We start from the raw sequence: 16,075 nt of genomic DNA on the forward strand, positions 1-16,075 counted from the left end.
AACCACAGGGAGATGGTAGTCACTGGATCCGGCTTTATTAGCATAATATAATTTAATGAGCCTGGCCATGGTGAAACCAAGTTGACTCCTGGAAAAGCCTAGTTAAAGTCAGCTCTTTTGGTTTGAATAGAATGAATAACCTACTCTACTCTCTAGGGGCAGAAGGATGATCTGGAAAAGACTATTCTGGAGGAAGACCAGACCCTCCAGAACAGCTCCAGAACTGACCAGTCCTCTTGATGGGTATGGATCATTTAAGTCAAACTTTATATATGTTATTCCCATTGGTAGGTTGGGACTGGATGTAACCACTGAGGGTAGGGACACAAATAGTTCCCAGGCAGTTTATGTCCGATGCCCTGCCCTCTGGGACAGAGAATGTGAAAGATAAAGAAGAAAAGATAAAGAAGAAAGATAAAGAAATGCCCTGGGATCTCCTAACCATCTTTGGTGCCAAGGGGTGGCTTAGAAAATGGTGGAGTTAAAAAAAAAAGAGGTTAGAGTGGGAGAGAGCCAAAACATAAGAGACTCTTAAAAACTGAGAACAAACTGAGGGCTGATGGGGGGGTGGGAGGGAGGGGAGTGTGGGTGATGGGTATTGAGGAGGGCACCTGTTGGGATGAGCACTGGGCATTGTATGGAAACCAATTTGACAATAAATTTCATATATTTAGAAAGAAAGAAAGAAAGAAAGAAAGAAAGAAAGAAAGAAAGAAAGAAAGAAAGAAAGAAAGAAAAGAGAAAAGAAAAGAAAAGAAAAGAAAAGGAAAGGAAATGGTGGGGTGGGGGAAGGCATTAGGACTCCTCCATGATATCCACAAACCCCTACCCAAATCTACCCCCATTGTAAAAATAATAATAATACTCTTAAAAAAGGCAACTGACATTTTCTTAATCTAATGTAAGGCAAAAATACATAGAAAACATTTTAAAATATATTTTTATGATCTAAAATGGGCAATCTAAGTTCTAAAAAAAAAAAAAAAAAGTATGCTTGCCTTAAGTTCAGCTTTAAGACAAGTCCTGAAGGCATCTACCCTGTCTCTGGCCATTATAGAAATTTTGGAGCTTCCACAGCTTCTGACCCCACCCCCATGCCAACCCCTGAAAAGATGGTGTTTCTGACCTGTTGGCACAGGAGTTGTACTTGACCATGCTCAGCATAGCAGCCATGATGAAGAACATCAAGATGGGGTCAAGGAGGATGTACTGGGACAGAGTGAGACATCCTGTGTCTGAAAAACACGAGCTCAGTGGTCAAAAATGTAGAAATCAGAGATGGGCCCCTCTGAGAACCAAACACCCCAACAATAAGAAATAGTGCCCCTTACACTTAATTGCATGTAAGCATTTATGCAGTCAAGACCAGATAAGCCACTGAGTCACCAGGGAGGTGGAAGGCCACAGCTTTGGGGTACACCGAAGCCCAGGAGTAGGAAACTGTATCTCACACTGCTTTCAGACCCATGACCCAAGAAAGGACCATGTCATTCAATCAGACGGAGCAGTCGTGAGACGAGGGCTCTTCCTCATTTCCACCAGCAAACGGGGAATTCTGCCGCCCTGCTTATGTAACCGCAAACTACCTATACCTAGGGTAGAGTCTTAGGATTTACATGAAGTCTCTGTTGGGAGCTGATCCTCCACACAGGCACCAAAGTATCGTCTTTAAAACAAAATTTCATTACATCAAGCCCCTGCTTAAAGCCTTCAAAGTCTTGCCATCTCACTCAGACTAAGCAACCCCTCATGACAGCTGCCAAAGCCGGCACGGTCTCCCTCCCTGTGCAACCTCCTCTCCCAGCACTCTCTGCCTCACAGACTCCACTATGGCCACACTGGCCTCCTTACTGTTCCCTGAAACCACTAAGTGCTGCCTTGTACCAGGACCACTGAACATGCCGTTCCCTCTGCCTGAACACTTTTCCCTCAGATCTCTCCATGGGTTAATCTTCTGCTTCACTCAGGTCTCTGCTCAAGGAGGTCACCTCCTCAGGGAGCTGCTCACTGGCCACCCTACCTACAACAGAATCCCTCCCCATTACTCTCTCCCTTATACCACTCTATTTTCTACATCGCACCATTGTTGAAGTTGTTACATTTCAGACTTACTAATTTACTTGCTTATTTATCATCTGTGCCACTTGAAGGTTAGCTTCATGACAGCAAAGTGTCTCATCAGCATACCCTCTGAGGCCAAAAAAAATGGCATGGCACAGAGGAGATGTTTGAAAAATAGTTATGGAACGAAAAAAGAATAAATGCTGAATGGGTGAATAACTGAAAAAGGAAATCAAAGACATAATCCTCTGTAGAAAGGCCCTATAATCTTGCAACATATCTGTCAGAACAAAGCCAGATTCACCCATGAAATACCCACCTAACTTGGCCTGGACTTCTTTAAATGTAAGTTCTATGAAGTCATGAACTCACTTTCACAAAAACAAGAACAGCACAGGATCAATTTCTATGGATCAGCTCTCATTTATCCATGTGAGAAATAGCCACAGAAAATATTTAAGTTCTCATTTTGCTATGTCCTGCCACCCAGCTACTTCTGAGACATCTGTACTTGCATTCAGTTGAAATCAGTTACCGAATGCGAACTTATAGTAACCTGAGAGAAGCAGAACTAGAATCATAAGCCTCCTTCAAATACATAAATGCACACACGCACACACACAAATTTATCTTCTTATCTACACCAAAGTCAAATGTGGATAACTTGGAGGTAATCTATTCCTTGGGATTATGTATGCGAGCTCTCTCCTCTAATAATATAAAGGGTTGCTACATACAACTATTCATATATGTAAATATTACTGGTGAAGAAAATAAGATTTGTAATACTTCACCCAATCCTAAAGTTACTGGGCCCATGGATAGGATCCTTAAATATATTGATTTCTAACTATATTCATACTGTGGCAGTCAATTTCCTAAGAAATATGGTATAAGACAACTTACCAAAGGTGAGAAGGGCAGCAGTGAGCATTGCTGCTGGGAGGGACTTGGACAGCTCCAATACAATGAGGTAGGCAAAGGGGACCAGCAAGGAACCAAGGAAAGCACAGAACTATGGAAGGAAAAGAGAAGCAGTCAAACAGCCAGCTAAGCTAAGTATCAGAGACCTACTTGACTTGGTACAAACTAATGTTTAAAATGAAGGATTTGGGGCGCCTGGGTGGCTCAGTCGGTTAAGCATCCGACTTTGGCTCAGGTCATGATCTCACAGTCCGTGAGTTCAAGCCCTGTGTCAGGCTCTGTGCTGACAGCTCGGAGCCTGGAGCCTGCTTCAGATTCTGTGTCTCTCTCTCTCTGACCCTCCCCCATTCATGCTCTGTCTCTCTCTGTCTCAAAAAATAAACAAACATTTAAAAAAAACTTAAAATGGAGGACTTTGATGCAGGCGTGACTTGGTGACCTGAAATCACCTGGAATATCTATAAATAAGAAAGGGCTGTTGTGACAGTGAATCGTCATATCAAGCAACATTCATGTGCCTACTGAGCACCAACTTGAACACTGATATGAAATCAGCAAAGTTCAGCCAAGTAGGTGTGGGCAGGCTGGCACAGTGGTTTCAAGTAGGGGACTCCGAAGTTGGACTGCCCCATCAACTGCCAGCTGTGACCTTGAACTAGTGTATCTCTGAATCTCAGCCTCCCTATCTGTGTAATGTGAAAAATAAGGGTTCCTACCTCATAAGGTTTTCTCTGGAGATTAAATGAGCTAGTTTTAGTAGCACACACAAGGTACTCAATAAACATCAGCTTCTATTACAAAACTGCGGGTGCAAGTTGAGAAAGACTTCTCTAAGGTGTTTTCATATTCTAGAGAACTCTAATGTTATTTTTGTTATTTCTCCCTTGGCTCTCTTCTTCGATCACACCAGAAATCACTCTTTAATCTACAGGTTGCATTTTGATTCTGGAAAAAAGATTACCTGACACTTAAGTATCTGGAGAGCTGTGTTTTGTTTTGTTTTGTTTTGTTTTGTTTTGTTTTGTTTTGTTTGGAACCACCAGCCTTCTCTCCACCTCCCTACCCTGTCCATCAAAAGTAAATAGACAAGCTGGGGGAATGGAAACTCTTACATCTTGGTTGCCACTTTTTATCAATAGAAAGCAATGTATCCTAGTGTGAAAGAATACAAGGCTGTTATATTTGGCCTTCTCAATTTCCACAGTAAGTCCATAGTGAGTCAGACCTATATCCAATTACGTACGCTATGTGATGTTCAAAAGTCACTAGGAGGACACAGAATCACTTAAGAATGTGAACTTGAGGGTAGGGGAAAACCTTGTTTAATATGGTATGACCATGCAAATCATCCAATGGTTAGCCCAAATAAGCATATAGCATTTATCCAAAGCGTTTTGAGCTCCTTAAGGAGCTTGTAAATAAATACAACCTGTTTGAAAGCTCCATGTCAGAGGTCAGATTTTGCAGGTTTCATTTAGCTACAGATAAGGGTCCCCACAGAGTTGGGTATTTAGGCCTGGCCATGCTTCATCAAGGCTGGTGCTGGGACTGGGGACAAACACATAGCCTCCCTAAAAGACTGGAAAACCCCTTTTGGGTGCCTGAACCCTTCACAGGGAAAGAAGCAGGGGCCTGATGGCAGGGGTGTAAAGATGCTAAAATCTTAAGAAGGGTCCTCAGAGGTAGGCAGTGCTCTAGCAGTTGTGGCCATGGAGAGGGATGATGTGTAGCCTGTCAATGTGCTGAGGCCAATGTCAGGGCTGCAGGAGACTCCTGGCTGCCTGGGTCCTAGGTTACTCTCTAACTCAACATCTGAAGCCTCACATGGGCTGGGCAATAGGTGACACTGTGTGCTTGCTCCTACCTATGCAATCTCGGTATTATCTGCAGCCTCCCTTCCCTTCTTACTTACCCAGTTCTGAATCTCTATGCCTGAATATCTACTACAGGATGTGGGTCCAATCATCCTCCCTTCCACTGCCACATAAAGTCCCTCTGTCTACACTTGCTACCCTCCAGGGCTTCCAATTATTATGTTCTGAGTGTGGCCCCGGGGTTCAGTCTAGAGCAAGTCAGGAAGCCTTACTCCTCTCATTCCCATGTAGTTGTGATGCTCATATTTATCCCCGGGCTTCTGGAACAAAAAAGTACCATCATACCCACTCAGGTAGCCAGCAAGACCTATCAGCATCTGAGGAGAGAAGGAGAACAAACAAAAAGATGATGAGAGACTTTTAAGATTCCTCTGTCCCCTGAATTTCCCTCCAGCTGCACCCAGACTTGGTTTCCCTTGACAACTGTCCACAGGAGTTGCCAATGTGACATTTTCTCCTGCAGCTGTTGCAGAGCAAAGAATCGTTTGTCCACAGAGCTCTTTGCTTGAAACAAATCCTCTCTTGTGTTGAGGCCAAGTTCTTGGGAATAGGGCAGATTGAACATTTAGGAAGAAAAATCCCACAAAGAAAAATCCCACTGGCAAGGCCAGTGAGGGGCTCTCTCGTTCAGCCTTCTTTCATTTGCTATGAAATAAAACGTGACAGCTCATGGGGGAAGCCATGGGCAGGGGCTGATTCCTGAAAGACTGATCCACTGAAAGGGAAATGAGATTCCAAGTCAGAATGAGGATGGAGAAAAGTGGCCAAGGAGTTACATACTAGGAATGGGCAGAAGGGAAAAAAGAATGCTAAGACAGACAGACTTTCCCAGAGGAGAAAAGTCCCAGTGGAAAAAATACAAAAAGGCCAGAGACCAGTTTCTCTTATTTCTAATATTTCAAAGGAGGGCAACCTTGGCACGTTCCAAACCAGAACAAATCAACTATTATACTAAGACTGAGATTTGTGAGTCCTTCAAAACGTTCAAGAAGATCAGCTCCTTCATGTCTATCTTTCCATGGCTATCGACAGTGTAAAAGTCTAGTTTCCACACAAGCAATCAGAAGCTCCTAAGACCTAAAAGGTGTCAGCAAATACCAAGCATTTTTAACAGCCCCAGAATGCCCTAGCTGGACCCCTATGCCCCAGTTAGGCTGTGTGGAAGGATAGAGTACATTGGCTGTATTGAGAAAGTCCCTCCCTGAGACGCTGCTCGTGGGTCTGGACCACTGGGTCTAGATCACTAACCAGCTCCTGTTTTACTTTAGTTCTAACCAGTTCCACTCTCTATAATTCCATGGCAAGGAACAGAAGCCAAAATGCTTATAAATGATTACAAAGCCTTGTTAAAAAAAAAAAAAAAAAAGAAAAAAGAAAAGAAAGAAAGAAAAGAAAAAGGAATCCTAGGGCTCAGAAGATAACATAACTAATTTAATATAAAATAAGAGAAGGAATTGAAAAGACGGAACTATCCAAATACCTAGATGGACAAAAACCAACAGGTGGCAATTAAATGGATGCCCCTTCCCACCTGGGATTTCAGAAGACAAATTCGCCTGGAGCTGGTATAAATTCCCAGACTGCTTGGCTGGTCTGCTAGAGTGAAGAAATGCACAGATGGTCTGCATCTCAGCTCTCTGATTGCAGACAACACTTAATATCTCTGAGCTACAAGTAATAAAACCTTCCTTGCAGGGGGTTGGGAGGATTAGAGACAGGGCAATAAGTCAAACGCTGGCACTGTGCCAAACACTAGTTCCCTCACAGTTAAAAGGGTAGCCCTTAAGGTTAAAAGTAGCCCTGAGCTAATTTTCTAACTAACTCGTTCAGATCAATAATAATAATAATAAAAATAATAATAAAAACCCTACTAGAATAATGGGAAAATTCATAGAAAACAAAATAATAATGGCTAATTAACATACGAAGAAAATGTTCAACTCAACTCATAAAGACATGCAAATGAAAACAGTGACACACCATTTTTCATTCTCAAATTGGCAATGTTTTGAAAGTATGATCATACCAGCGCTGGCAATGGTACGGGGAAAACAACGCTCAGACACTGTTGGTAGGAGTATATATCACTATAATATTTTTGCAGAAGAACTTAGCAATAAGTAACACAAATTTAAGAGTGCATATCCTTTGACTCTTTAGTTTGGCTCCTAAGAAACTTTTAGATACACCTACATAAATAATTACGAAAAGATAAATGTACAAGGATGTTCATTGCAAAATCTTTTGTAATGTCTGAAAACTGGAAGTAACATAAATGCCCACCAATTGAAGACGGATAAAATAATTCATGGCACATCTGTATAATAGAATAATATACAACATTAAAAAGAATGGACTGCAACAGCCATAAGGAAGGATGAGATCATGCCATTTGAGACAACATGGATGCACCCAGGAAGTATTATGCTAAGTGAAATAAATCAGACTAAGGAAGACAAACACCATATGATTCCACTCATAAATGGAATCTAAAAAAAATGAACAAACAAAAACAGAATCAGACCGATAAATACAGAGAACAAACTGGCAGTTGCTAGAGGGAACGGGGTGACGGATGGGCAAAATGAGTGAAGGGGAGAAGGAGATACAGGCTTCCATCTATGGAATGAGTAAATCATGGGAATAAACAGCACAGCATAAGGACTACAGTCAATGATATTGTAATAGCAGTGTAACACCACAGCTACACTTGTGAACACAGCATAATGTATAAACTTGTCAAATCACTAAGTTGTATACCCGAAACTAATGTAACATTGTGTGTCAACTATAATCAAATTAAAAATAAATTAAATAAATTTTTTAAAAATGGAGCACATTTTATGTACTAACATGGAAAGAAGTTAAGATCTATCATGTTTAAAATAGAAGTTGCTGAACAATTTTAGTCTGGTCTGATTTATACATGTCAATTGTTCGTGTATATGTATAAATATACACACACTTACATTTGTATAAAGAATTTCTAAGAAAACATTTAAGAAACTAATAGAAATATGGGGAAAGGTAGCTTGTGACCTTTTACTTTCTTCTGTGCAGATCAAAATTTTCACTACGTGCAGGCATTTTTCTTTAACCCAGGGCTGGGGGCCAGTGTGGAGTAGCAGGTATCAGCCTCAGTACTGCAGGAGAAAACTTCCCATTTGCAACTTCAAGGGGCTTTCTGAGTCTTTGACTGGTTTGGCCTTAGAACCTATGAAAGCTGCTGTGTTCATCACTCTCTTTCAACCAGGCAGAGCACAGGACCATCAGGAGATAAATCGGTGGGGCAGGGTGGTTTAGAAAGAAGCCTCACATTTCTCCCTTCACACAGGGACCAGATGTGAAGCAAGGAGGGCTTAAGTAAAAACAAATCAACCAATATTCCACATGCTTCACTGTGCTTAGCACTGGGGGACTCCAAAAACACACAGGCAGTCCCCAGCTGGAAAATTGTGCTGGCTCTCCTAGGAAAAATCTCCTCCACTGCTAGCCCAGTGCAAACATTCAACACATTCCACTGCTTAATTGTATGGTAGTAACAGATGTCATCCGAGTACTGGGGCAAGGCCAGTTTCATGAGGCAGTGTGGTAGAAGAGTTGAGAGTAGACACTAAGCCAGCCTAAACCTTGACTCTGCCACTTAGGAGCTTTCCTCCCTATGGCAAACTTCTTTTCCTCCCTGTGCCCCAGTTTCCCCACTGGCAAAATGGAGATACAATGGTATCTACTTCATAGCTTATTCTGAGGATGACATAAGATAATGTATGGAAAATAACTAAAACAGAATAAGTTTTCAATTGCTCTGATTTTTATTGCTGTTATCTTTAAAAGGAGACAGAAAGAGGCATAATATTTTCTTTTTTAAAACTTTTTTGAATGTTTATTTATTTTTGAGAGAAAGAGAAAGTGCAAATTGGGGGGGGGGGGAGGGGACAAAGAGACAGGGAGAGAAGAATCCAAAGCAGGTTCCAGGCTCTGAGTTGTCAGCACAGAGCCTGATGAGGGGCTAGAACCCACAGACCACAAGGTTACGACCTGAGCCAAAGTTAGACACTTAATTAACTGAGCCACCCAGGTGCCCCAAGGCATATTTTCCACTCTGGCTCTGGGCTCAGAGCTAATTTTGAATTTTTATTTAATATTTATTTTTGAGAGAGAGACAGAACATAAGCAGGGGAGGGGCAGAGAGAGAGGGAGACACAGAACCCAAAGCAGGCTCCAGGCTCTGAGCTGTCAGCACAGGGCCCAGCGTGGGGCTCGAATTCACGAACCATGAGATCATGACCTGAGTCGAAGTCAGATGCTTAACTGATGAGCCACCCAGGTGCCCTGTGGGCTCAGAGCTAATTTTGAAATAAGCCACCATCCCACCACCCCCTCCAACCCTCCCTGGCCCCTACCCAGTGCTCTTGCGCCCCTAAGCCTGCCTATCACAGCCTACCACCCCTGTCTCTCCTCACCCATGCCTTCATCCCCAAGTACCCATGCTCCAAGATGACTCCCCAACTTCCTAACAGACGAGTTCCTGTCCCCTTGGTGCTAATGATCTCAGCCTTCATTTAGGAAGAAAAGGCTGATCCATTAGCTTTCTCAGAGGTGGTTGTTTTTAAAAGACTAAAATGAATTCGGATTGTGGGATTTCTAATTGTAAAACATGTGAGAGGTATAGGTCAAAGAATGTGCATGCTGGGAGTGGGGAGGGGGAAAGGTGTTGTGCTCCCTTGTAGACAGTCAGCTGCCCTAAGCAATCTCTGCTTTATGCAATATGTTCCTTTTCTTCATTTCTTTTGGTTTTTGGAATTGAGATAAAATCCATATACCATAAGATTCACCATTTTCAAGTGTATAATTCATTGGTTTTCAGCATACTCACAAGGTTTTGTAACCATCACCTCCACCTAATTCCAGAACATTTCATCACCCCAAAAGAAATCCCATACCCATTTGCAGTCACCCCCCAATCCTTCCCCACCAGACCCTGGCAACTACTAATCTGGTTTCTGTTTCTGTGGATTGGCCTATTCTGGACATTTCATATAAATGGAATCATACTATGTGGCCTTTTGGGTCTGACATCTTTCACTTGGCATAATGTTTACAAGACTCATCTATGTTGTAGCATGTATCAATACTTCATTCCTTTTCATGGATGAATAATATTCCATTGTATAGCTAGCTGTACCATATTTTTAAAATATCCATCCATTGGTTGATGGACTGCCTCCCCATTTCTGAGCCCAGAGGACTCCTAAAAACACCAAAGATTTACCATGTAAGCAGCTGGACTGGAATGTCAGGGATTTCTTTCCACAAACCCAAGAATTATTTTTTTTTCAATATATGAAGTTTATTGTCAAATTGGTTTCCATACAACACCCAGTGCTCATCCCAAAAGGTGCCCTCCTCAATACCCATCACCCACCCTCCCCTCCCTCCCACCCCCCATCAACCCTCAGTTTGTTCTCAGTTTTTAAGAGTCTCTTATGCTTTGGCTCTCTCCCACTCTAACCTCTTTTTTTTTTTCCTTCCCCTCCCCCATGGGTTTCTGTTAAGTTTCTCAGGATCCACATAAGAGTGAAACCATATGGTATCTGTCTTTCTCTGTATGACTTATTTCACTTAGCATCACACTCTCCAGTTCCATCCACGTTGCTACAAAGGGCCATATTTCATTCTTTCTCATTGCCACGTAGTACTCCATTGTGTATATAAACCACAATTTCTTTATCCATTCATCAGTTGATGGACATTTAGGCTCTTTCCATAATTTCCACAAACCCAAGAATTAAATACAAGATTGAGACTCTGCTCCAACCATTTGAAGAGAGCTGTCAGTCATCACACTGCTTACCTTCCCCAGAGGTGGGTGTACATCAAAGAAAAAGGTACGGTTGATATAATAACTTCCCATTTTTCCAAAGTGAGTCTCATCCCAACTAAAGGAAAAATAGACAAAGAAATAAGAATTTTTAAATTATCATACAATCCAAATAGCCGTAATACAACATTGTTAAAATTACAGTTAAAACCAAAGGCTATAAGTTTTAATCAGTTAATGAGAAAATATGGATTAAAAATTTTTTGACACGTTGGGACATGTAGCTGCTCAGTTGGTAGAGTATGCAACTCTTGATCTTGGGGTCATGAGTTTGAGCCCCATGTTGGGGGTAGAGCTTACTTAAAAAAATTTTTTTTGACACAAGTAAGTGGAGGAAGACATCACACTGATAATTAACCTTTATTGAGATAGATGAGAAAGGTTAGCAAATATTTACCAACCGGTTATAAATTTAAGTGAAATCTATACTTATTCTGTAGCTTGAGCTTCTATTCATTTTAATAGAACAGAGTTTTCCTATAAAATAAAAAGGCTTGAGGTAAGGGTTTTCTCTCAAGTCTGTTACCTTCTGACTCCGAGACTACTTTGCTACTAGAAAGCAGATTACTATTGCTATTACAAACTACACCGTGAGGCTATTGAACAGTAAGAGACTACAAACTGGTTGTCACAGGAGTCTAATTCCACCCGTTAACCCTCTGATACTTAACCTGCTGACTATGAACTCACTGAGCTTATTATAATGAACTTATCAGTATATAAAAATTGAGTTAAGAGCCTACCTAGAAGCTATCCTCATTGCACAAATTATTAAGCAAGTAAATAAGTGATTCTAATATGTTAGCTTTTAAACACAATGCAGAGATCTTGTTCTTCTATATGACCTTTTCACATCCTGCACAAAGACTTTACGGAAGCAGCCCAGTTAATCCGGTACAACCTGGCTATTTCTGTCAGTTCCTCCCTGCAGCTCAGAAGAACGGTTGCTTTCTAGGGACTAGCCATCCCCAGAACAGCTTCCATAAGCAGTTATTACCAACCTACAACGTAAGGGGCAAAACATGCTTTTCCCCAAAGTGTAGGGCTCTTTTCTTCTCTCTTTAACTCAGTGGGTCCAATAGTAAGGCAGAAGAGTAAATCTATTTCTGCATCTGTTTGCTTAACGCTCTGCTTGACACGAAGTGAGAACAGTGGCATGGAGATGTCAAAGAGAGAAGTAACTTCTGAGCAGTGTGACAAAATGGATTTTCAGAAAGAAGAGAAATCAGTCCCAGTTCCACCACTTACCAACAGTGCAACCTGGCAAAATCACCCACCCTCTCTGGATCTCTGTTCTTATCTACACAATGAAGACAATAATATCTGCTATGTGCCCTTCACAGGGAAGTATTAGGACTCAATTTAGAAAACATGTGAAAGAACTCTGTAGACTATAAAATCCCATACATTTATAAACTGTCCCAACTGGGCACTATTTAAACTGCCCCAACACCTCTGGTTAGTGTTGAGGTCTGTTTGGAAACATATTGACAAAGGGGTATGAGATTTTTACTTCAAAAATTTCCCAAGTAAAACTAGTAGTAACACTCACATCTCTTCTTGGCTTTTATTGTGTGTTTGTGTTGGGAGAGACGATCCTCCCTGACTCTCTCTTGCTCCTACAGACCTTGCTGGGTATGCCAAGAATGCAAGGTCCTGGCTGCTCTTCACTCAGGCCATTTCTCAGGATACGTTTGCAGAAAGGCAACCTTGAGAGAAGAGTTAGCATCTTCCTCCGGGACAGAGGGCACTCTTGTTTACTGCTTGTTATAAAACAGTGGATTCCCCAAGCTCAGTATCCCTCAGCTGTAAGGCAACCCACTGCATGTGCAGGCATTCATTCAGATCCATGGCATCACACGGGAATTTGGGAGCAAGAGGAACAGATGCCCACCTGCTGATGCTCTCATCCTGCTTGCTGTGCCATGAAAAATAAAGTCTTTTGTCTCTGACCCAGTACTTCGTCTTCTGCCAGCATCCAGAAAACAACGACAGGCTAACTTACTAGTTTGCAAGTTGGGTAAAATAAAATCCCAGACCCTGACTGTGGTCACAAGCATAAGATGCTGAGACATACCTTTCCGTAAGAGAAAGGACAAGGCCCCATAAGCCGGGAATGGAATCTGGTAAATAAATGCCCTATCCAAGTGGTGGGCAAGGAAGGTAGTAAGAGTCTCCCACCATCTTACCTATTAATGAGGCTGAATGGAGAAAGAAACAGTTTGAATGCTGCCTTGGTTACTGCTCACTCTTCTGGCAAAATAAGAAAGAGATGTAATCATGACAATGGGGCAGCAAGCCTAGCAGGCTCAGCCAAAAGGCAATATGCATATGGCTGCTGAATCAAGGAGTCTCCAAAGCTTACATAAGTGGTGCCAGCAGTAAGGAGATCTTGCTATTCAATATAGAAAATTGGGGCAAAATGAACACATTGAAAGCTCCTTGGGTGAGCTGTGTGCTCAAGAGTAAATGTGCCTTGCTTAGTGGCTCAGAACCACTCTCTCCCTGTGTCCCATGATCCCTCCTCCTCTACCACAATCTTAGCTGTGTTAAAACAATAAAATAATAAAATAAAATAAAATAAAATAAAATAAAATAAAATAAAATAATTAAAAACCAAGGTCTCCCTCTCCCTAAAGGGGACTGAAGGCCATACACATGTATCCTACCCCCTGCATCCAGCACTCCACAGTCTCCACTGGGGAATGGCATAATCTTTGGATGGCTGTCACTATAATTACCGATGCAGGCCTATTAGATTTATAAGTTCAAGGGGGAAAAAGCACCCAAATTCAACTGGTAGGGTCTGAGCCAAGCTCCCAGTGGGGAAGGAAAGGTAAAATGAGCTGTGGGTAAGGCCCCTATATTACTATTGTGGTTCCCACAGTGGGATGTATACTGGCATTGATCCTATAAGTGTCAAAGGGGATTATCCCATTCCGGGACTGCTGTGTGTTGAGTGGTGATCCTATCCTATCCTGGGTGGTCCAGAAGAAATAATATAAATCCCAAGAAGGGAAAGTGAAATCACAGCCATAAAGACATAGGGCAGCTAGAGCCAGGAGAGGCCATTCTCCAGGATTACAGCGCCATCTGCTGGACACAGGTACCAAGCACATACTATTTAAAAGGGACAGCTATCAACCCACTAAGCCTTTATTAAAATTGAGTGCCTGACTCATGAAGGCCTTAGGACTCTTTGGCTTGATATTGCCACTTTGGGGTGAGTCAGCTTAGAATTGAAGGCTACAAGGGAAGGGCTCAACAGGCTTGCTGGTCAAATGGAAGTGATATAGCTGGCCTGGCCGTAGGGGCATCTTGATTTTTTATAAGAGGTAGGAGCTCCCACTTTGGAGAAACTATCTTCCACTCCGCCACCTGAAGCAAAACCACTGGCTCAGTGGAGTCTTGATTCACACAGGTTCCTCTCAAGGCCTGGTTCATTGATAGCGTCCACTGGGCAGCAACAATCATCCGGTCTCAGTGACAACTCTGGAAGGCCAGCTGTAATAATGGTTGATGGGAACAATTGGCTGAATTGAAAGTCATCGCTCTTGCCTTACACAATAGTTTTGAGAAACAGACAAGTTATACTTTTATTGGCTCTTGGGCTTTTACCATTAACCTAGCTTCTGTGTGCCACCTAGAAGACTATGTACTGAGAAATTTAAAACACTCCTCTTCAGAGCCAAGAACTGCGGGGGAAAATGTCATGGCTTCCTGTCAATGGGACAATCTGGATCACTCACACAGGTGCCCACAGTAAGGACCAGTATTCTGATAAGACTGACTGAAATCAAGCTGCAGATCAAGCTTGTACCAAATAGACTCCTGCCATTGCCACCTGGATTCATGAATGCCCCAGGCATGGAAACACATATATCATCATGGACTGGGCACAAAGTAAAGGACTATATGTTTCTGAAGCAGAAGCCATCACTGCGTTGTGGTGACTTGTGACTCCAGCCAAAAGCTGACCAGTTTGTCTTACAATAAAGGAGGCCACCTCACACTGGGCATTGACTCTGCCCACTCCAAGGAAACTAACTGTTTTAGGACTTTGTTCCCCTCTCCGGGCTATCACTGGTGCCTTACTGTTATGGACACTTTTTCAGGTTACAGTGTTGATGATGCTGTTCCAGTCTAATTATCTGACTCCACATATGGCATTGGGGTCCTTGAAACTAAACAATGTCATTCCAAACCATCCACAGTCTGACAATAGTGCACTTTTTCCCCCTAATGGCCACATAATAATGAACCAATAGTCAAGGTACTTGATGACATTCCATACTCCCTACCCTCCACAGGCATTTGGTATTGTCAAGCACAGAAAGATTTCTAACTCTGCTTCCCTCACCTCCTCCTGGTTCACACACCTTAGTTAAGCAGTTTGGTCACCTAATGCAGTCATCATCAGAAAGGGCTCATCTCCTCTTGGCCAACAACTGGGTAATGATCAGGATAAAAGAGGTGGAGAGTTATATAAACCTACATTTTGAAAATTTTAGATTCTTCCTGGACTATTCCTGAGCATGATTTGTCCTTCTTTCCCCTAACAACTCCAGACCAGCAGGGGAGAGGGAGTGGGAGATTCAAACTTAAGCCAATATGCTGATGTTCATCCTACTTCCTGCCCCATGAGTAAGTCCTTTATCTCTGACCCAGGAGTCTTGTGTCCTCTGCCAACACTCATGAAACAATAATAGGCTAATTTATTCACCTCCCAGTAGGATAGCCCAGATAGGTTGATAGCTGGCTCTTTGGTCAAAGAGTTCCATTTCTAACATTCCCCACACTAACTTTCTTGTCAGGGATACCGACAAAACATGGTATCGCTTGTTCGCTAATAAATTAACCATTTTCAGATTGTATAAAACTTTTTCTCCTTCTAGTTGGAGGCTTTTTAAACTTATCTCATGAAATTTGAGTCCAACAAAATAAAGCCTTTAAGAACACATGTCTCTCCTCACAAAAGGGCCCCAGACCTGCTTCCTGAGACCCCTGTCATCATCCCTGGACACACAAATTGTCGTCCCCTCTCCCCAGGATGATTTTTGCCTCCCATGATGCCTGGAAATCCTGCAGATTAGGAACTCAGGCTTTAGGGAATTCTATACTAAGAATTTCCAATCCTCCTTGAAAGTTCAAAGCACCTTTAAAAGCCACAATCTGAAAGACCGCTTTATCGGATCTTAAGGAATCCCACTGCCAAAACAAATCCCACTGCCAGAGCAAAAAAGACTTCTCTCACAGAGACTGCGCCTGGCCAAAAGCAACCTCCAGAAACCTGTTTCCCACTCCAGCGCAGCCCCGCCCCTCCTCCTGTGATTCC

At 42.4% G+C, this 16,075-nt stretch overlaps 1 protein-coding gene across 4 annotated transcripts in view; it reads right to left on the reverse strand.

Annotated features, from left to right (window-relative positions):
• The window catches only part of POMT2 (protein O-mannosyltransferase 2), a 43,270-nt gene that overhangs the window by 26,859 nt on the left and 336 nt on the right, over positions 1-16,075 (reverse strand). For 2 of the 4 annotated variants that reach the window (XM_042990217.1, XM_042990218.1), the window contains exons 2-5: positions 10,714-10,798; positions 5,072-5,176; positions 2,968-3,076; positions 1,127-1,235 (exon numbers count right to left, since the gene is read on the reverse strand). In XM_042990217.1, coding sequence (XP_042846151.1) covers positions 1,127-1,235; positions 2,968-3,076; positions 5,072-5,176; positions 10,714-10,798 — 408 coding nt within the window. Of the gene's footprint in view, positions 1-1,126; positions 1,236-2,967; positions 3,077-5,071; positions 5,177-10,713; positions 10,799-12,634; positions 12,877-12,929; positions 12,994-14,118; positions 14,245-15,119; positions 15,169-16,075 lie in introns of those variants that run through there. The other 2 variants (XM_042990219.1, XM_042990220.1) reach the window with 2 other exon arrangements.

The sequence above is a fragment of the Panthera tigris genome, chromosome B3, assembly GCF_018350195.1.
Source record: "Panthera tigris isolate Pti1 chromosome B3, P.tigris_Pti1_mat1.1, whole genome shotgun sequence".
In the NCBI taxonomy this organism is placed as follows: domain Eukaryota; kingdom Metazoa; phylum Chordata; class Mammalia; order Carnivora; family Felidae; genus Panthera; species Panthera tigris.